Source organism: Oratosquilla oratoria, chromosome 29 (genome assembly GCF_046742065.1).
Source record: "Oratosquilla oratoria isolate Oo_2021 chromosome 29, ASM4674206v1, whole genome shotgun sequence".
Lineage (NCBI taxonomy): Eukaryota > Metazoa > Arthropoda > Malacostraca > Stomatopoda > Squillidae > Oratosquilla > Oratosquilla oratoria.
The window spans coordinates 38,286,054-38,309,255 of record NC_134805.1 but is presented as its reverse complement, the minus strand read 5'-3'; the positions used below and the strand labels follow the sequence as shown (position 1 = coordinate 38,309,255).

At 39.0% G+C, this 23,202-nt stretch overlaps 1 protein-coding gene across 1 annotated transcript in view; it reads left to right on the top strand.

The window, feature by feature from the left end:
• LOC143040719 (uncharacterized) overlaps positions 1 to 23,202 on the top strand; it is a 185,438-nt gene that overhangs the window by 158,304 nt on the left and 3,932 nt on the right. The window contains exons 4-6 of the mRNA XM_076212086.1: positions 4,154 to 4,271; positions 13,845 to 14,033; positions 15,543 to 15,696. Coding sequence (XP_076068201.1) covers positions 4,154 to 4,271; positions 13,845 to 14,033; positions 15,543 to 15,696 — 461 coding nt within the window. The remainder of the gene's footprint in view (positions 1 to 4,153; positions 4,272 to 13,844; positions 14,034 to 15,542; positions 15,697 to 23,202) is intronic.

Sequence of the window (23,202 nt, the reverse complement as noted above, 5' to 3'; positions counted from 1 at the left end):
CTATTAATGCAATCTATCCCCTTTAGCGACCTGAATACTGTTATTATGCCACCTCTCTCTCTTCAATCTTTCAAAGTTGGTAGACCCAGTACTTTTAGTCTTTCCTCATATGGTTTATCGGCCAGGAAGGGGGCCAGTTCTGGTTGCTGCCCTTTGTATTTTCTCAATCTTGTTCATATCCTTCATTCTGTATGGGGACCATGCTGGCACATATTCCATCCTTGGACGTATCAAGAGTTTCGATGATTTTTTTTCATCATCTCTTCATCCTTATAGCGGAACGCCACTTTAATCTTCTGCAGTAGTCCGTATGTATGTCAGGTCTTAACAACACTCCCAAGTCTTTCTTCTCTTTTTGCTCTTGTAATGGGTTCGCTGTTCAAGGAATAGTTTAAATATGGCCTTTTTACCGCCATTGCCCATTTTCAGTACTTTGCATTTTTTTTTTTTTTTTTTTTTTGTATTGTGTGTTTACAAGAGTAACAGGTGAAGTGTGTGTGTGATTTATATATATTCGTGAAGCATGGCAAGAGATTCTCAAGCGTATTCTGTTCAAAACCACAGCCAACAAATTAATATTTCATTTCTTTCATATTTTTCAGTTTTTTAAAAATTCATTATGAATTATGGATGAATCTTGGAAATTGAATTTTCCAAACTCTCCCCAGCAAAAGATTGACTTGTCAAAAACTTGAAAGCTTACCAAAGAAATTAATTGTGAAAATGTTTGCTTTTATTAGAATGTGTGTATATATATATATATATATATATATATATATATATATATATATATATATATATATTACGGAATGAATGGGTCGTGACCTTTGACACGACGGAGGTCACATCAGGCCTACCCGAGTGACCTTTTCCAATAATATATATATATATATATATATTATATATATATATATATATATATATATATATATATATATATATATATTCGTAAATAGCTGGAGTCCAGGAACCATTTTTGGAAGAAAGTATACCCTGGACTCATCGTTTGCCATTTATTCCGACGTTTCGGAACGCTGTCCGGTGTTCGTCTTCAGGATGATACAGTGGTATTTTTTTTTTTTTTTTTCCTTTAAAAATTAGTCCCAGCGGAGGGATCCGACTGTCTTTTAGTTTCTCAATATTAGCTGTGTGTCTACATCTAGTATATCTAATTCGTCTCCAGGAAGATGGCGAGCGCCAGTGGTGCTATAATAAGTGTCCAACTGGTGAGGTGGAGATTAGGTGGGCTGCAATAGAGTGGTAGCAATAGGAAATCTCTATAAAGGGGGTCTCCCTCGTACACTAGGACAGGTAACCCCGGTAACCGTTATATTTCAGAAACAAACAAAAATAGAACACTCAATCACCGACTGTACATATCACAAAGATTAGACATGGTACAACCCGAAAATAATCCCAAATGGAACCCCATAACACATAATTCACACAATACCATTAGTATCAAAACTAGCAAATGCAATCTTCAAACTAAAACATGTGAACCTGCTTCACAATAATGCGAAGATCCAGCACAACTTAGCTACTCGTCGCCCGTAATGCGGGAGATAAAAAAATATATAATAAAAACTATAATTTAGAATATTTATGGACTCCTCAATGTACACAACGAGGGGGGGGTCCCCTAAGGCCTATTATTGCTTTCAGGGGCTCGCCTACCTACATCTTGGCGAGGGATTTGTCCAAACGTCTGAGGCCACTGGTAGAAAGCTCAGAGAGGATGCTTAACTCGGCGGACTTCATAGAGAGACTTAGAGGGATTAACATGGAAGAGGATGATTGCTTGGTGTCGTTTGACGTTAAAGCTATGTTCACGCAATTACCACAGGGTCTGATAAGGCAGGCTGCCATGTCCACGGTGAAGAGCAGTCGAGAATTCCTAGAAAAGGAAAAACTGACGGCAAAGGAGTTGATAGGGCTAGTCGATTTGTGTCTGGACTCGACCTTTTTCAAGTTCAGGGATAAGATATATCATCGAAGGGTAGGGAGACCTATGGGCTCTCCGATCTCGGTGGTATTGGCGGAAATGGCCGTGCAACACTACGAGGAGGAGGTTTTGGGGGATGCGTCACTATCATTAAAATTATGGGTATGGTGCGTCGATGACGTATTTGACCATTATGAAGAAAGAGGAGGTGATATGTACAGTCGGTGATTGAGTGTTCTACTTTTGTTTGTTTCTGAAATGTGACGGTTACCGAGGTTACCTGTCCCATGGTACAAGGGAGACCCCCTTCATGTAGATTTCCTATTGCTACCACTGGATTCTGGATTCCAAGGAAAGACCACCTCGCTTGCGCGGGATCGGGTTTTGTGGGAGGGGAAGAATGTCTGTAGGAAAATGAAAAGATAGTAGTGTATAAAAGAGGGCTATTGCCACCGGGCGAATTGCGAGCGATTAGGGGCTTATTTGTTGTCGTGGCTTAGGAGAACTGGGCTAGGAGCTTGGACGGCGGCGTCAATGCCGGGAGGAAGAGCAGATTATATCACGAACGAAAGTTTGGAAAATGGTAGGAGACGTAGTAGGAGAGAAAGGGGGAAAAACGGAAAAATCTTTAGTGGAAGGTAAACTGAAATGAGAAGATGTAGTATAAGAGAAAGTGAGAAAGGAAACGAATTTTAGTCGATGAAAAAGGAAGTGTATATGTTTGTGCGTGGGATGCGGCTATGTTCGTGAGAGGTGTGTGTGTGTAATTTACGGTAAGTGAGTAGATTTCACTTCCCGCGTGTAGAGGGCGTTCCTGATTAGCCCCAGGTAAGGCAAGAGAATTCCTGTTTTTACCCCAGGTTGGGTTTGAGTAGCCTGTCAGTTAATGGGCTACATGCGATATTATTATTATTATCATTATTATCATTACCATTATTATTATTACATTATTGCGGCTATCACCAGTCAAGCTGGTGAAGGGGTGTATTACTTGTAGGTACGGTTATACACGTCTTATCGTGTACACCGCACGTGTATCACCCTGAAGGCGAACACCGGACAGGGTTCGAAACGTCGGAATAAAGGGCAAATGACAAGTCCAGCGTATACTTTCTTAAAAAAAAAAAAATATATATATATATATATATATATACATATATATATATACATATATATATATATATATATATATATAATACAACTTAAGCTGGTCAAATACCTGCTCCTCTAATATTATTGAACTATCACATAGAAAGCTTGTGTCAGGGTGCAGCAGTAGGCTACCCAATTTTGTAGATGCATCTTTATAGGCTACCCTTAAGTTCGGGGGAGAATACACACATCACGCCCTTGAGTAGTTTAGATGAAATAGATCATTAAATGTAGTTCCTGTAGCTGGCTAGGGCTGCAATGCACTTTTTTTACGCCATGTAAGATAATTTTTTATTGTTAACAGTGCAACATTTCAGATTTTTTTTTTTTTTTAGGTTGAAACAGAAATTGGAGCTACCATTGATTTTCCATTATTTCACCTTTTTGTTCTGGTTTGATAAAGTCGGAGACAAATATATAAAGGAATTTTAATTTTAGAAAATTACTAAAAATATGTACATCTTAAGTCTAAAAAATACACTTTAGGTCTTAAAAAATTACATTTTTGGTTTTTCAAAAAAGTACATCTTAGACCTTGAAGAAAAAAGTACTTAGATCTTAAAAAAACACATCTTAGGTCTTGCAAAAATACATATTAGGTCTTTAAAAAAGTGCATCTTAGATTTTTAGAAAATGTATTTATATATATATATATATATATATATATATATATACATTATATATATATATATATATATATATATATATATATATATATATATCTTAGGTCTTTAAAAAAGAACATCTTAAGTCTTAAAATAGGATATCCTAGGTCTTAAAAAAGTACTTCTTAGGTCTTTAAAAAAGAACATCTTAAGTCTTGAAATAGGATATCCTAGGTCTTAAAAAAGTACATAATAGGTCTTTAAAAAAAAGTACATCTTAGGTCTTTTAAATGAAAAAAAAGTTTTAAAAAAGAAAGTCATGCCTTTAATTGTATTTTTAATTGTAAATTATACCTCACAGACTTTTAAGTTCTTTATCATAAACAAGGCTAATTTTATATCTAGTTGTAATTCTTTATGATTGGACTGAGACCCATGTGTATACTTCCAGAGGTTGTCTACGGCGCCATGATTCCGGAACCAGACTACAGTGACGAAGAGTCTTCGGAAGCCAGAAACTCATCCATTGCGAAAACTAATCTCGTTTCCCGGAACAACAGGGTCAACGCGTAAGTACTCGACACCTTCTTATACACTAGAGGTCTGAGATGCTCCATGAGGACGGAAGAACTGGTAAACAACAGTTCTCATCAACAACAACAATAACACTTTGAACAGGTTGTCATGTGGCCTAGTGTCGAACTCATGAGTAAGTGATCATGAGTTAGATTTCTGGGATCCACTGCGGGCTTCTTGCGTTGCTTCCTGGTAGCCTTGGCCAGGTAGGGAGGCAACCCAAACTTCAGACTCTATATATATATATATATATATATATATATATACTGTATATAAATATATATATATATATACATATATATATATATATATATGTTGCAGTAATTCACAAGTCACACGTGAAAATAATATGCAGAAAAAACCACTGGGAAATTTCCTAGTGATTTTTTATGCATATATATATATATATATATATATTTATATATATAAATAAATATATATTTATATATATATATATGTATATATGTATATATAATAACAAATAAAAAAAAATAGATTAACAGCAGCTTGCCACAACTGACTTGCCTTGGGTTTTCTCACTTCCACTTCGTGGGAGTAGAATGGGTGATTTTTGTCACGTAGCCATTTGATGGCATTGTCAATAGGTTGGTCACAGGAGGTAGAATGAAATGGAAAAGTAAAAGTAAGTTGGAGTGTGGGAGGGTGGCGAAGGAGGGAAGGAGTAGCTCTGCTGATAATTGATGAGATAAGAAAATATGTGGAGTGAAGTGGAGTGTCCTCAAGGATATGTTGTCAAAGATAAAATTGGGATGGGATGCCTAGGTGAAAAGTGAAGACAAAGAAGAACTTTGGATTTATTTCAGTGGGAAGAAAGTTGTTGTTGTCGTTCCCTAGACTTTGGCCGAGCAGTTGCGTCTCCCTGACGAATGCCGTGGCTGGAACAGGGTTATCCCACAAATCCCATATAGATTATATGTTGTGTTGCTAGTGTGCATGATTGTGCACAATGAAGTCTTCCATACTGTGATGTATGGGGTGAAGTGTTGCATCCTGGGAGAAAATTTAATGTTGTGGTAGGGGATATCAATGGTAGAGTAGAAAAGCCAAAAGCTGAGTAATGAGGTATGTGTAGTGGCACCCAAAAGGAGGGTTGGAAGAGTTCTGGATATAAATGTATTTATGGGAGAAGGCATTGGATTGTCAGATCATTATCTGATGGAAGGAAAAATGATATATTGTTAGGAAGTTGCCCTCACTTCTAGTCCTCACTCCTCTCTTCCTTATTTCTTCTAATGGTCCGTCCCACGACCTGGCCGACCCATAAAGAGGTCCCATGGTACACGCTCGCACTGTGCCACCTGGCTGCGTCGGATTGACCAAAGCTTCCTTGAGGCCCACGGGGTGGGGGTGTAGGGGGACAAAGCCTCCTTGAGGAACTCACATGCAGTACCAACATCAGTCCCAGTGATGACTTGACCAGAACCTGGCCTGACCACATGATGATGAACACTGGATTCTTTGAGGAATGCATGTCCATAATATGTGACTCAGCAGCATAAGAACGTTTTGCGTCCGACTTCCCAGGCATCAACCTTGACCTCACGCCAATTAAGAGCACGGGTCATGACCCGACCCGTGTGTATAAAGACCGGACGGAACGCTGAAGATTCAGATCGCTTTGGAGCATCACGCTGTGAGGCCGGCTAGCTGCCTCCATTGCTTTGACACCTCCCCCTCCTCCCCCACAAGCAGACCAAGTTGGGGCATGAAACCCACAGTCGTCACCTCCCTCCATGTCTCTCCCCCCTTTCTCACAATTAGAGCGAGTTATTATTATTGGTGCCCAGCATCACTTTCTATCTCCATCAGAGTTTGCTTTCAAACCAGCCTAACATTTGGCTGCCCAACGTTTGTGCCCCGATCCCCAGCTCTGCCGACTGCCAGCCGCTCGATTACCACCAGATCGACTGCTGCCACTTGATCTGCCAGATCATCTGCCACTGCTGCCAACTCGACTGCCGCCACTTGACCTGCCAGGTCTAACAACTGCCAGTGCGCCTGCTCACGAGCTTGACTGTTGCCATTTGTCTGCCAGATCACCTGCCAGCACGACTGCCAGTTTGCCTGCCCACTAGCTCGACTGCCGTCGCTTCCTGCCATGTCTTCCAACTGCCATTTACACTTCCTACACACTTGCTTACCATATCTGCCACCATTTGTCTGCCATATCGTCTACCGCCGCTGCCTGCCAGCTCGACTACCTACACTCTTGCCCACCACAGGTATATCCGTGGCTTACTGCCACCGCCACTTGATTATTTAGCAAACTAGAGCTGTGAGTGTCCCCACCTTGGCCCACCTACACACTCAACGGAGATCACAATGTCTCTCACCTCGACTCCAGTAAAATTGACTAGCAACCTTGACTGTCAAGACCACGACCCCATGGGTGACCTAACACTCCACCTGCTAACCATGACCATTCCCAAGTGTCTGTTTTTTCAGGGAGATGTTGCAGTCACGCTACCAGTGCCACCATGTGATGTGGTGCTGGGATGCATTCAAGGTACAAGGTCCCCTGAGCAGCCTCCTGAGATGCACCAACCTCTTTGACGTCACTCAAGACGTACAGGACAACTCCAGTCCCACAGGAGTAGCCGAGTGCCCTGAGGTTTGCTACTTTGTGGCAAACGGACCACCGCCACCTGCTACCCCTGCAGTCTGATGGCCAGCTCTACCTTCAAGTTCCGGCCCCGTCGTGAGGACAATTACCTTGACGATTTCTTGTCGAATCTCCACATGACTTCACTTCCAACCTCGACTTCCACGGGGGCATGTTAGGAAGCTGCCCTCACTTCTAGTCCTCACTCCTCCGTCATCTCTTTTACTGGCCCATCCCATGACCTTGCCGACCCACAAAGAGGTTCTATGGGACACACGCCACCCGGCTGCATTGGATTGACAAAGGCTTCCTTGAGGCCCACGCGGGGGACAAAATCTCCTTGAGGGACTCGTGCAGTACCAACGTCGGTCCCAATGATGACTCAACCAGAGCCTCGCCTGACCACGTGATGATGAACACTGGATTCTTCAAGGAACGCACGTCCATACTTGGTGATTCAGAAGCATAAGAATGCTTTGCGTCTGACTTCCCAGGCATCAACCTTGACCTCGCGCCAATTAGGAGCATGGGTATCCGACCCACGTATATAAAGACCGGACAGAACGCCGAAGATTCAGATCGCTTTGGAGCATCACACTGTGATCCTGGCTTGAGGCCTCCGTTGCTCTCTCACCTCCCCCCCCCTCCCCCACAAGCAGACCAAGTTGGGACACGACTTGAAATGGACAGTCATCACTGCCCTTCTTGTCTTTCCCCCTTCCTCACACTTAGAGTGAGCTATAATTATTGGCACCCAACGTTCCTTTCTAAAACAAGTTCTCTCCCTCAAAGTTTGCCTTCAAACCAGCCTAACACACACACACACACACACATCGTCGGATTGACGGCGAAGATTAGAACTCCAGAAAAAAACAACTTTCATGAATTTCAGCTACGAGGGAGTACCTGTGTTGTATTAGTAGGGAAGGGGAAAGCTCGTAGTGTAGTGAGCAGGTAGAAAAAAAGGCGAGGGGGAGATATTATTGAAGAAAATGGAAGGAAATGAGGAAGGGGTTGAACATGCCTCAAACGCCAGAAGGAATGTAAAAAACGATGTGCAGACGACACAGCTGATGTTGAACAAGTAAGGGGATTAAAACTAGGAATATAGATAAGAGCAGCTCAATGGAAAGTGAAGATAATTACTTCTATGGATTTAATGAGGGAGGAGATGACAACCTCCCCCGATTAGCAAGTCTAGAAGAAAAGGTAACAAAAATGAACGAATCATGTGAGGTTAGGTTTAGCCAACTCACAACAATTACACAAAGAGTTGATAAATTGGAAGAACTAAAGAAAGAGAATCAAAACCTGACTAAAGAAGTAGAAGAATTAAAAAGACAGTTAAAAGAAGTAAAGGATGAGAATGAGGAATTAAAGAGGAATAATAAAGAAAATAAAGAGTCATAGCAAAAGAGGTAATTGGTTGAAAAAAGTCCAGGAGGATAACAAAATTGAATTTAGAGATATAGTAAAACAACAGATGAAGGAACACACTCAGGATACAGTTACTAAAGTGATGAGAGAGGAGAATATAGTAAGAGAGCAGATAAAAAAGATGTACAATTATGCTAGGAATGGAAGAGAAGCATAATCCAAATAGGACTACAAGAGTATGGGATGAGAAAGAAAAAGTAAACAAGGTATTGAAATATTTCAAGAAGGTGAACAAGAAATAGAGAAATAAATCAAAGAAATTTATAGGCTAGAGAAAAACAGTATAGACACGACCAGACAAATTAAGGTTAAATTCAGGTCACAAACAACAGCAGAGATTGTCTTATCAAAAACAGGGAAACTAGCAGAAAGTTATAAGTACAAATAAGTATGGATAAAAAGAGAGATGAATAAAGAGGAAAGAGGGAGAAAAAAATCGAAGCTAAGGAAAACAAACGACAACAGAACAGAGTCAGACAAAGAGAAATTCTATTGGAGAGTAGTGGATATGAAAGTGAGAAAATGGTTCATAGTAGAGAAAAACAGAAGGGAAGCAGAAAACAGGATTGAGTGAACAGAAAATTAAAAGTGTCTTTTACAAATATAGATGGCTTAATAACGGTCTTGAATGAACTAAATGATTACCTGAAGGAAAAAGAACCTGCTAAGATGGGAATTGTAGAGACAAAATTGAGAGGTCCATTACCACCCAATAGTGTAAGACATTGTGCATATAATTATTGTTCAAGAAGGTGAACAAGAAATAGAGAAAGAAGTCAAAGATATTTATAGGCTAGAGAAAAACAGTATAGACACGACCAGACAAATTAAGGTTAAATTCAGGTCACAAACAACAGCAGAGATTGTCTTATCAAAAAACAGGGAAACTAGCAGAAAGTTATAAGTACAAATAAGTATGGATAAAAAGAGAGATGAATAAAGAGGAAAGAGGAAGAAAAAAATCGAAGCTAAGGGAAAAAAAAACGACAACAGAACAGAGTCAGACAAAGAGAAATTCTATTGGAGAGTAGTGGATATGAAAGTGAGAAAATGGTTCATAGTAGAGAAAAACAGAAAGGAAACAGAAAACAGGATTGAGTGAACAGAAAATTAAAAGTGTCTTTTACAAATATAGATGGCTTAATAACGGTCTTGAATGAACTGATTACCTGAAGGAAAAAGAACCTGCTATGATGGGAATTGTAGAGACAAAATTGAGAGGTCCATTACCACCCAACAGTGTAAGACATGGTGCATATAATTATTGGATTAGAAACAGAGAAGTAAAACAAGGGGGTGGAGTTATGTTCCTGACGAAGAAGGTCATAAATATGAGGAATGTTACATACAGTATGGAAAGAATAGTGATGATTATGGGGGAAATAGAGCACAGGGACAAGATGAGCAGGAAGTTTGTGGTAAATTATGTGCCTCCTAAAACGGCTTCGTGGGAAGAGAGAGAACACAAAAATATGTTAGAAGACACAAGGATAGCACTGAAGAAGATAATGGAAGATGGAGGACGGAATAGTTATAATAGGTGACTTTAATTGTAAAGAAATCTGCTGGGAAGAGATGACAGTGAAGGGTGGAGACGGCCTATGGGGAAATGTACTTGATATGATTATAGAACATACAATGACACAATGGATACAAGAGAATACTAGGTATAGAAATGAGGAAGAGCCATCGAGACTGGACCTAATAATCACATCAGAACCTGAAATAGTGGACAAGACACCACTAAGTAAAAGTGACCTCATATTAGTTGAACTGGAACTAAAGAAAAATACATGGGAAAAAACGAACAATATAGAAAGGGAAGATTGATGTATGGAGAAACAAATTTTGAAAAGATGAGAATATTTCCAAAAAGCAGACTGGGAAAGGATACACAAGGAGGAAACAGCAGTAGAAGAGAAATGGAAAATTTTGACAAAAAATCATAAGGAGTGGAAAAGTATGTTCAAAGACAAAAACAAGAAAAAGGATATGTAAAATGTTGGTGCATCAAAAGATGTAATGAGGTTAAAAGACAAAAGAGATAAAGCTTGGATAAAATAGAGGAAATACAAAAGACCCGAAAAATGGAAAATACCAGTTATAGAAACTAATATGTACAGGTGCACAGAGAAGAAAAGAGAAAATACAAAAAGGATGTTATAGAAAAATATAAAGATCAATCAAAACTATTTTATAAATTTGTAAACAACAAACTGAAAAACAAACAAGAATTAGTGAAACTACAAGGAGGAATTGAATACACAGAGGAAATAGAAATGGCAGAAATTATGAGCAACTAAATCAGTGTTTACGAGGGAGAACATACAACTTAGAGATGTCAAGTGGGAGGGAAAAGTCCCCCTATGAAAGAGATAGAAGTAACAAGGAAAGAAATAATGACTCACTTGAGTAATCTTGATGTCAGAAAATCGCATAGTCCAGATGAAATTGTAAACTGGATTTTGAGAGAATGCAGGAACGAACTGACAAAATACATAGTCTAATAAGCTGTTCATTGAACGAAGGAAAAGTTCCAGAAAATTGGAAAAGAGCAAATATAGTACCAATATATAAAGGGGGAAACAAAGAAGACCCTAGAAACTATAGACCGGTCTCTCTTACAAGTACGGTAGCTAAAATTACAAAGGATTACAAAGGCAGAGCATACCGACAGGAGAACTTTTGATCCATATCTAGGTCGGATGCGAAAAATAAATCCTATTAGTAATAAGATAATAAATAAAAACTATAATAATGTAAATAACAAATAAAATACATAAATGAATGCATAGGTATAGTTAAATAATAAACAAACAGATAAATAGTAAATAATAATAAATTGACATATAACTAATAATAAATGAAAATCAGACAGACAAAAGATAACAAAACAAAAACAAATAATATAACATAAATTATAATCATTACAACATCTTACTTAGGTATTTATCTAAATGATTCTTAAAGCTTCAAACTGAACTACATTGCACTACCTGTGCAGGAAGTTTATTCCATTCATTAACTACACGGTTGGCAAAGTTGTTTCTACCCACTTCCAAATTGAATCTATTTCTGGACAGTTTGAGACCATTGTTTCTTGTCTGATTCTCATTCAATGTGAAAATTTTGTCACTTTTGATGTTGTCAATTCCCTTTAAAATCTTAAAGACCTGTATCAAGTCACCTCTGAGTCTACGCTTTTTTAGGGAAAACAGATTCATGTGTTTTAGTCGATTTTCGTATGATTTATTTTTGATATTTGGAATCAGTTTTGTGGCTCGCCGTTGTACTTTTTCCAGTCTGTTAATGTCTTTAATGAGATTCGGTGACCATACAGAAACAGCATATTCCAAATGTGGACGAACTAACGATTTATATAGCTTGTTAATGAGTGATGGACTTTTGAAATCAAAAGATCGCACAATCAGTCCCAGAATCTTATTTGCTTTCTCAGAGGCTGAAATATACTGCTTGGATGATTTGAGGTCGTTTCTGATAATTACGCCGAGATGTTTTTCACTATCCACTTTTGTTAACGAATTTCCAAATAACTTGTAATCGTACTTACTGTTATTTTTACCTATGTGCATTACCTTGCATTTACTTGTGTTAAATTTCATTTGCCACTTTTCAGACCATTGCTGTAATTTATCTAAATCTTCTTAAATATCTAATTGGTTTGAGTGATCATTTGCCACTCTGCACAGTTTTGTATTATCAGCAAATTTGGAAACAGTAGATTTTAGTCCATGGTCTATATCATTTATATATACTATGAATAGAAGTGGCCCAAGAACGGAACCCTGAGGAACTCCACTTGTAACACTTTTCCATCCAGAAGTTTTTCCATTTAAAACAGCTCTCTGTTTTCGACCATTCAACCAATTACTAGTCCAACTTAATAGGCTACCACTTATTCCGTGTAAAGCTAATTTAGTATTTAGTCTTTCGTGTGGGACGGTATCAAAAGCTTTTGCAAAGTCTAGATATATTAAATCTATATTGTTTCTTTGTCATAATTCAAGATAACTGTGTTGTAGAATCCGAGTAAGTTAGTTATCAAAATTAGATGGGTAAAAAAAAATACTGTACTAAATACAAGGCAATTTGGATTTAGACAAGGAAGATCATGTGTCACAAACTTGATGCATTTCTATTCAAGACTAATAGATATAATACAAGAAAGAGATGGATGGGCTAATTGTGCATTTCTAGACCTGAAAAAAGCTTTTGATAATGTGCCACATAAGAAATTGCTAAAGAAATTAGAAACTGTAGGAGGAATACAGGGCAAACTACTGAAGTGGATGGAAGACTTCTTGCATGAAAGAAAAATGAGAGTGGTGATAAGAGACAAACATTCTAATTGGGATGAAGTGATTAGTGGAGTTCCACAAGGAACAATTTTGGCCCCAATAATGTTTGCTATATATATTAATGATATGGATAAAGGAATTGAAAGTTATATGAGCTTCTTTATGGATGATGCAAAACTGTTGAAAAAAGTGAACATTGAAGAAGAGTTGTGAGTCGCTGCAGAGTGATCTCAATAAAGTATGGGAATGGAGTAAGAAATGGAAGATGGAATTCAAAATTAAGAAGTGTAGTATAATGGAATTTGGAAGAAGCAATAAAAGAATAGTGGGATCATATAAATTGGGAGAAGAAGAATTAGAAAAGAAGAAAATGAGAATGACCTGGGAGTCATTATTATGAATAAAATGTCCCCTGAGAAACATATAAACAAAATTTTTTGAGAAACTTATAATTTAATAAGAACAATCAAAGTGGCATTTACATACCTGGATGAAGAAATGGTGAAGAAAATAGTAGTCACTTTGATAAGACCAAGATTGGAATATGCAGCGACAACGTGGTCACCAAGTACAAAAAAATATATAACAAAACTTGAAAGAATACAAAGAGCAATTACAAAATTGGCACCAACACTCTCAGAACTATCATATGAAGAGAGACTAGCTACAGACATTAGAGCAAAGAAGAGAGAGAGGAGACTTGATAACTATTTATAGAGTCATGAAAGGCATAGAAAATATTGATAGGATCTAATAAAATGGGATAGTAGAAATACAAGAGGACACGGAAAGAAAATCAAGAAAGACAGTTATAGAAGAGATCTGAAAAAGAACAGCTTTACCCACAGAGTAATAGACATTTGGAACAAGTTAGATGAGAAAGTGGTGTGTGCAAAAACAATACACGAATTTAAAAACAGTCTAGATAAAATGAGATATGAAGACAGGACACCACGAGCATAGCTCCCCTTCCTGTAAAACACAACTAGGTAAATACATTAGTACATACATATGACAAAAGGCCCTTCCTCATTTATAAAGGAGCTGGTAAGCCATTTGTTTGTCAATCTGCCTTAGTTTCCATGTATATTATGAGGAATTTCCTAAGCAGTTTTCATAGTTTATTTTTGTATTCAATGTATTCATTGCTACTTGATATAAGGATGATAATTCTTTCCTTTTGACAGGATATCTAACAGCAAAGACCAGAAGGAACAGCCACAGAAGGACCCCCTGAAGGAGGCCAACAACAAGTCTCCAATGCATAGCAGGTTGGATGATAAAGGACTTATTATGCCCAAGAAGCTCATTAACCCTTGCCTTGAATCCAGCGACAAGAAGAACCTGCACAGAGAACTCCTCTTCAACCAGAAAATGTAAGTGACCAGACTTCAAAAACAAACCAGTTAGAAACTCTAGGTTCTGTGCCATTAATAATTAACATGCATTTCAACCCTGTAGTGATGAAACTCATAAGGCATTAAGTACCATCATGTGGGTGATGGCACATGACAACATCTGTTCTTTGTTCGCAGTTCTAGGGTAAGACATTACTAATACAGAATAGGTGTAGCCATAGATTCAAACTACCCCAGGTGCAACAACCACAGAAAGGACACAGAAGAACCTTTTAAGCTTTTACTTGAGAGTGATTGATGTGCTGCAAGAGAGAGAGGGGTTGGTGGACTGTGTCTACTTGGACTTAGAGAAGGCATTTGATAAAGTATCTCACTGTCAACTGTGTGGAAATTGGAGCATGTTGGAGGACTGAGAGGTAAACTATTAGAATGAATTAAAGACTTATGAGGACAATTGTAAAGGACAAAATGTCAAGCTGAAGAGCAGTAATGAGTGGAGTTCCACAAGGTTCAGTGCTTGCACCAATAATGTTTATTGTCTATATAAATGACATGATGGAAGGAACAAGCTATGCTAACATGTTTGCAGATGATGGAAAAATCATAAGTGTGAAAAATGAGGACGACAGTAGAATATTGCAAAAAGATCTAGATACTATTTTTGCATGGAGCCAAGAATGGGAATTGAAATTCAATACCAAGAAATGCAAAGTACGAGAAATGAGCAATAGTGGCAAAAGGCCATCCATAAACCATTCTTTGGGAAGCAAACACATTACAAAAGCAGAAGAGGATAAAAGACATCCTGTCACCTGATATACATACCAGCAGGATTGTGGGAGAGACATAAGGACCACTGCAGAAGGTTAAAGTGGCGTTCCATTATATGAATGAAGAGATGATGAAAAAAATCATCAAAACCCTGATATGTCCAAGACTGGGATATTTATCACTAGTATGTTCCCCACACAAAATGAAGGATATAAATAAGATTGAGAGAATACAAAGGGCAGCAACCAAGCTGGTCCCCAGCCTGGCAGATAAACCATATGAGGAAAGACTAAAAGTACTGGGTCTACCAACTTTGAAAGATTGAAGAAAGAGGTGACATGATTATAGTGTTCAGGTCACTAAAAGGGATAGACTGCATTGAAAGAAGAGAACTGATTAAAAATGGGAGAGCTTTAAGAGGTTATGAAAGTAAATTAAGTAAGTCCACATGTCAAAAAGGATGTGAAGAAATAGTTTTCCATATAAATGTATATGTGAAATAGCTAAGAAGGTGATATAGTCCAAGCTCAAACAATACACGAGTTCAAACCTAAATATGATAATTGGAAATCAAAGATATAGATTAATTTGGAATCCTACAAGAATTTGAGTATAGGTATGTTAGAAAATTAGATCTATGGGAGGACCAAGGAATCATGGGTAGTATGAGACTAAGAGTTTCCGGTGAAGAAAAAACAAGGAACAGTTGTTATAGTAATTTGAAAGGGTAAACTAACTTTGTTTCCATTTTTACAGGGGTTTAAATGTTTTGAATCAGAAGAGTGAACTTCAGAAGGCCATGGAGAAGCACAAAGACAAACAAGTGCTGAAAGAACAGGAGAAGGAACGGCAGCAACAACTCACACCATTCCAGAAAGTACTTGAAGAGAGAGCGCAGAAACTAGAAACGGTGAGTTGTAAATAAGTTGTTTAAACAATCATACCAAAATATCATCTCACGTTCATGCACACACACACACATAAAAGACACAATGGGTAAAAGAAAATACCAGATATAGAAGTAATGAAGAACCATTGAGACTATATCTAATATTTACATCATAACCAGAAATTGTGGATAAAATTGAATACAAAACACCATTTGGGAAAAGTAATCACATATTAAGAGTTTGAACTAAAGGAAGAAATATATATAGAGAGAAATGAGAAATGTAGAAAAGGAAGACTGATGTATAATAAAACGTACTTTGGGAAAATTAAGATTTTTTATAGAATGCAAATTGGGAAAAATTCTACAATGAAGAGACACAAGTGGAAGAAAAATGGATGATTTTGATGGAAATCTTTAATGCAGGAGTGGATAAATATGTATCAAGACAGAAACAGGAAAAGGTGTATATCAAGTGCTGGTTTAACAGAAGGTGCAGTGGGGCAAAAGATAGAAGAGATAAAGCTTGAAAAAGATGAAAAAAAAAAGCAAATATATATCAGTCAAAGGAATGAATATGTAAAAGTGCACAGAGAGGCATGAAGTGGGATCCCCCCCACCATGAGGGAAATAATAACACAAAAAGAAATAATTGATTCCATAGGTTACTCATGTTCAATGGGGAAGAGTGGTCATGTGGTACCCAAGGTCCATTTGACTGTAAGGAATTCAGAACTAAAGGATGAATAGTGTGAGCAGGGAAGATATGACTTTAGAAAGGCTAATTTTATACATATACCAAAGAGATGCTTGTTGGCTAAGTGGTCTTGAGCATTGCTACTTAAGTATGAAGTCGGAGTGAGGACATATTGAGCTTGCCCAGGATCAAATTAGTTCATAATAAAAACATACTACATGAAATTCCCTGCCCCAAAGAGGCCTCCACAAGATGGTTCCATCCTAGCACCCTCGATGCTAAATAAATCATCAAACATATACCAAAAGGCTCTTTCCCTTGTTTAGGGTGGGGTAGCTGTCAAAGTATCCACCCACTCTACACCCATACAAAAACCCATTTATTGTCCTTATCTCCTCATGGATGAAGGGTCATCCATGTTTTCTGCCCATTGCTCAAGTCAGAGGCAATTCAGCAAGACACAGCACCTCCACAGTTGGTTTACTTTCACTGCTTCATTACTTGGCCATCCATGACCCACTCTAAACACATAGATCAGACAAGAAGATATCCCTGTGGCTGCATCACCTCTTCATCCATTCATAACTACTTTCCACTCTTGCCCTCTCCCTTCCCTTCTCAACAGACATTCATCTTGTATCTAATACCCCTTTCACCTTATCCATCTACTTCATTCCTAGGCTTCCTCTCAAGTTCACACCATCCATCAATGCCTTTCACTTTTTTCTGATCTTTCTTCACATATACTTTCCACATACCCAAACCATTCCAGTATTCTTTGATTCACTCTCTATGTCTAAAGATATACATTATATGTATCTTTTTTTCTTTTTTCTTTTCTTTTTCTTTCTTACATATAAACTTGGGAGTGGAAAAATATTTACCAAAAGTGAAAGGAAGAAAATTTTGAGGCAAAAATTGGAATAACCAAAGATATTTTCTCAAAAATGGAGAGGAACCATTAGTTTGAGGGAGGGACCAGTACAAAATATCTAGAAATGAACACACACACACGCATATATGTGCAAGGATCAGTACTGGCCTCGAGCATGTTCGCCGTATACATTAATGACATGAATGAAGGCGTGGAGTGCTATATGAATTTCTTTGCAGATGAGGCAAAATTACTAAAGAAGGTAAAAATGGAAGAGGACTGCAACTCATTGCAACAAGATCTGGACATGATCTGGAATTGGACTCAAAAGTGGGAAGTAAAACTTAATGTAAAGAAATGCAGTATAATGGAATTTGGGAAGAGTAAAAACAGAATATCAAAAGATTACAGAATTGGGGAAGAAAAAATAAAAAAAGCAAACTCGGAAAAACATCTAGGAGTGATGATTGGAAAGGACATGAAACCAGATAAGCATATAAATAAAATATACGGAGAAACCTAAAACTTATTAAGGTCAATCAAAGTGGCATTTGCTTATATGGATGAAGAAATGATAAAGAAAATACTAACTACACTAATAAGACCAAAACTTGAGTATGCAGCATCACTGTGGACACCCAGTACCAAAAAGAATATTAAGAAACTAGAAAGATTACAAAGAGTGACAACCAAACTAGCACTGACTCTCTCCAAACTGACATATGAGCAAAGACTGTCCAAATTGAATCTACCAACTCTGGAACAAAGAAGAGAAAGAGGAGATTTGCTGACTATCTACAGAATAATGAAAGGAATGGAAGTTTTAGACAGGAACGACTTGTTAGTGTGGGACAACGGTAAAACGAGAGGACACGGAAAAAATTTGAAAAAGGATAGTTATAGAAGAAACTTGAAAAGGAACAGTTTCCCACACAGAGCAATAAATACATGGAACAAATTAGACAACAAAACAGTGTGTGCAAACACTATACAAGATTTTAAGATAAAATTTGATGCGGAGAGATACAAAGACGGGTCACCATGAGCATAGCTCCCCTCCCGTATATTACAACTAGGTAAATACACTCTGGAACAAAGAAGAGAAAGAGGTGACTTGTTGACCATCCACAGAATTATGAGAGATGTGGAAGTCCTTGATAGAGATGACTTACTAAATTGGGATAAGAGAAACACAAGAGGAGGACATAGAAAGAAACTCAAAAAAGACAATTATAGAAGAGACCTGAAAAAACAGCTTTCCCCACAGAGTGGTGGATGTATGGAACATACTAGATGAAACAATAGTGTGTGCAAAAACATTACAAGAATTTAAGAGCAAATTAGATATGGTGAGATACAGGAATGGGACATCATGAGCATAGCTCCTCTTCCCGTAAGATACTCCTAGGTAAATACAACTAGGTACAAATACTGTGATGCATGAGGGGAAGTGGGCGGGGGATGGGGGGTGAGGAAGTATATATGAGAAAAAAAATTGGACTCAGCCCGAAGGGATTTCTCCCTATCTTCTCCTTTTCTGCATGGGGGGACGGAGAAGGGGCGTCGCCGAATTTATGAAGTGGCCTTGCTATGGATATGCTGTGTCTTGCGACACTGCTTCTGACCCAGGGCAATGGACAGGATGGAGGGATGACCCGTCGTCCAGGAGGTGCCAAGATAAGAGGGAGGGAGGAGGGTGGAGGGGAGTGGAATATATAGGAAATGGAATGGGTGGGAGTGGTTTCTATGCCTTTTTCCTTTTTGGCTATCCCCCATGTAGGGGGAAAAAGCCTTTGGTATATGTATGTATACAAATACTAAAGAAAGTAAGAGAGACCCAGACAAAATCTGGGAATGGAGCCAAAAGTGGGAAGTGAACTCCAACTTTAAGAAATGTGGTATACTGTAATAGAGTTTGGAAAGAGTAAAAAAAAGAATATTAGGCCAATATAAAATCTGTACAAACAAAGTAAAGAAAGTTACATACATATACATACATATACCAAGGCTTTTTCCCCCTTACAAGGGAGGTAGCCAAAAAGGAAAAGGCATAAAATCATTCCCACCCATTCCATCCCTGAATACACTCCACACCCCTCCACCCTCCCTCTTATCTTAGCACCTCCTGGATGATGGGTCATCCCTGCACCTTGTCCACTGCCCTGGGTCAGAAGCAGTGTTGCAAGACACAGCACATCTACAGCAAGGCCGCTTCATTAAATTGGCGACCCCCACCTCTCCGTCCCCCCATGCATAAAAGGAGAAGACGGGGAGAAATCCCTTCGGGCTGCGTCAAATTTTGCTCACACATACTACCTCACCCTCCATCCCCCCTCCATTCCACCTCATGCATCACAACATCATCCATATACAACCATTCTCCATTCACCCCTGTCTTCTGTCCTCTCCCATCCTTCCTCAACAGACATTTCCCTCTTCCCCAAAGCCCCCTTCACCCCATCTATCCACCTCATCCTAGGACATCCCTTCATGTTCACTCCCTCCACATCTGCCTTCCATACCTCTTTTACTAGTCTTTCTTCACTCATTCTTTCCATGTGTCCAAACCATCCTAATACTCTTTCATCAACCCTATCTCCCAACTCCCTTTCCACCCCTGTCTCCTCCTCACCTCCTCATTTCTCACTCTATCTAGCCTAGTAACCCCCATCATACTTCTCAGACACCTCATCTCAAACACATTCAAACTCCTTCTCTCTTCCTCTCTTATGTTCCATGTTTCTGCCCCATACAGTGCTGTTGGCACAATCACTCCTTCATACAGTCTCCTCTTAGTATCCATTCCCAAATGTCTGTTCCTCATTACACTTTTCAATCCACCAAGGCATTTAATTGATTCTCTCAATCTACATTCTACCTCCACCTTCACTCCACTTTTCCTGCCACATTTGCACCCAAGTATCTAAAACTATCCACTTCCTCCAGTCGCTCTCCCTTAATGCTCACTTCCAGTCTACTGCCACTTTCACTCCTTGTACATCTCATCACCTAACTTTTACCCACATTTATCTTCAGCTTTCTTCTATCACACACTCTCCCAAACTCTGTCACCAATTTCCTCAATCCCTCCTCCGATCCTGCCACAAGCGCAGTGTCGTCCGCAAACAACAGCTGGCTCACCTCCCACTTTTCTCCATTTTCTTTAACCATCTCCAATCCCTGACCCACTATCCTTGCATTTACCTCTCGCACTACCCCATCCATGTATAAGTTGAACAGCCAGGGCGACATAACGCATCCTTGGCAAAGTCCCACCTTTACCTCGAACCACTCACTCTCTCTATTTCTAATCCTGACACAAGCTCTACTACTCTCATAAAAACTCTTGACAGCTCCTAGAAGCTCCGAAAAGGGCCTAGGATTAAGTATCACCAAAGACATGTCCCCAGACAAGCATATAAACAAAATAGTCAGAAAAACCTACAACTTACTAAGATCAATAAAGGTGGGTTTTAATTACTTGGATGAAGTAATGGTAAGTTAAATATTAGTCACACTGATAAGACCAAGATTGGAGTACAGTGCAACACTATGGACACCCAGTACAAAAAAGAATATAAGGAAATTAGAAAGAATCCAAAGAGCAACAACAAAGATGGCCCCAACACTTTCAAAATTGACATAAGAACAAAGATTGTCTAAACTAGAACTACCAACTCTGGTACAAAGAAGAGAAAGAGGAGATCTATTGTCCATTTTCAGAATCATGAAAGTCCTTGATAGAGAAGATTTATTGGTTGTTGTTGTTGTCATCAGTGTCATTCCCTAGACTTTTTAACAGAGAAGTCCTGTCTCTGAGGAATGCCATTGTTGGAATGGGGTTTTCCCACAAATCCCTTATAAAGGATATGTTGTGTTGTTGGTGTGCTTAATTATGTACAATTCAGTCTCCCATTCTGTGTCGTATAGTATGGGATGAAGTATTACATCCTAGGGATCTTTGAATGGATTAGGATGTTTGAAGGTCACTGTGTTGTTTCTTCTTCCATCCCTTTGCAGTCTTATAGTCCATCCACGGAGAGGACCAGCATGACAGCACCATGGGTATCCTGCAACAGAGACCTGTGGCAAAGGGCAAACTAGTGTGCTTAGGTTGGGAAATTGTTTTAGAATTGGCAGGCACCACATTTATTAGCTTATTGGGAGCAAGAGGTTTGCTCAATAACCAGATTCTCACTTCATCCATCCCTGTATCACATATACTCATACTTCACAAACATTTCATATAAAATATTTATATTATTCCTTTCTGTGTCACCTTGAGATTCCAATTCATCCACTTTATACAGTACACCTGGGTTTCTTAATCCAACACTTGCTAACTGCCACTTGTGTGGATGTTTGGGCCCAGGACATAAATCCACTTTGGGTATTGGTGGCATTTTATATCCTAGGCCCTAATGTCCAACCAAATGGTGATTGGTGAGTGCTGGATTAACCTCTTGAATATGATTAGGCTTATGTATGTGTCATGAGCTGTCAATGGGGTATACAAGGATGCTGGTGTCAGCTTTCTGATTATATTTATTTTGTAGTCGTAGCCGAGTGACCTCCATATTCTGTGAACAGGCTTGATCACATTTTCTGTGATGTTATATTTATTCAGGGTGAAAGGGAATGAGTATAACAGCAGTAACTTTATATTTTGTAATGCGCATATTGTGATGCATCATTGTACATCAGGTAACCTGATGTACCCACAAATATTTGATTCATATAGAAGTTAAGAGACCAAGGTATACGCAGCTCATGCACCACATTGATATACTGATAGATGTTTTCATTAATTTTACATATATATATAATATATATATATATATATATATATATATATATATATATACATACATACATACATATACCAAGGCTTTTTCCCCCTTCCAAGGGAGGTAGCCAAAAAGGGAAAGGCATAAAAACACTCCCACCCATTTCATCCCTAAATACACTCCACACCCCTCCCACCCTTCCTCTCATCTGAGCACCTCCTGGATGACGGGTCATCCCTGCACCCTGCCCACCGCCCTGGGTCAGAAGCAGTGTCGCAAGACACAGTACATCCACAGCGAGGCCGTTTCATTTAATCGGCGACCCCCCCTCTCCGTCCCCCTTTGCATATAAGGCGAGGACGGGGAGAAATCCCTTCGGGCTGCGTCAAAATTTACTCACACATACTACCCCACCCCCCACTTCCCCGCCCATTCCTCCTCATGCAGTCACAACATCATCCATATACAACCATTCTCCACTCACCTCTGTCTTCCGTCCTCTCCCTTCCTTCCTCAACAGACATTCCCCTCTTCCCCAAAGCCCCCTTCACCCCATCCATCCACCTCATCCTAGGACGTCCCCTCATGTTCACTCCCTCCACATCTGCCTTCCATACCTCTTTTACTAGTCTTTCTTCACTCATTCTTTCCATGTGTCCAAACCATCCTAATATTCTTTCATCAACCCTATCTCCCAAATCCTTTTTCACCCCTGTTCTCCTCCTCACCTCCTCATTTCTCACTCTATCCAGCCTAGTAACCCCCACCATACTTCTCAGACACCTCATCTCAAACACATTCAAACTCCTTCTCTCTTCTTCTCTTATGTTCCACGTTTCTGCCCCATACAGTGCTGTTGGCACAATCACTCCTTCATACAGTCTCCTCTTCGCATCCATTCCCAAATGTCTATTCCTCATTACAATCTTTAAACCACCAAGGCATTTACTCGCTTCTCTCAATCTACATTCTACCTCCACCTTCACTCCACCTTTTCTTGCTACACTTGCACCCAAGTATCTAAAACTATCCACTTCCTCCAGTCGCTCTCCCTTAATGTTCACTTCCAGTCTACTGCCACTTTCACCCCTTGTACATCTCATCACCTTACTTTTACCCACATTTATCTTTAGCTTTCTTCTATCACATACTCTCCCAAACTCTGCCAC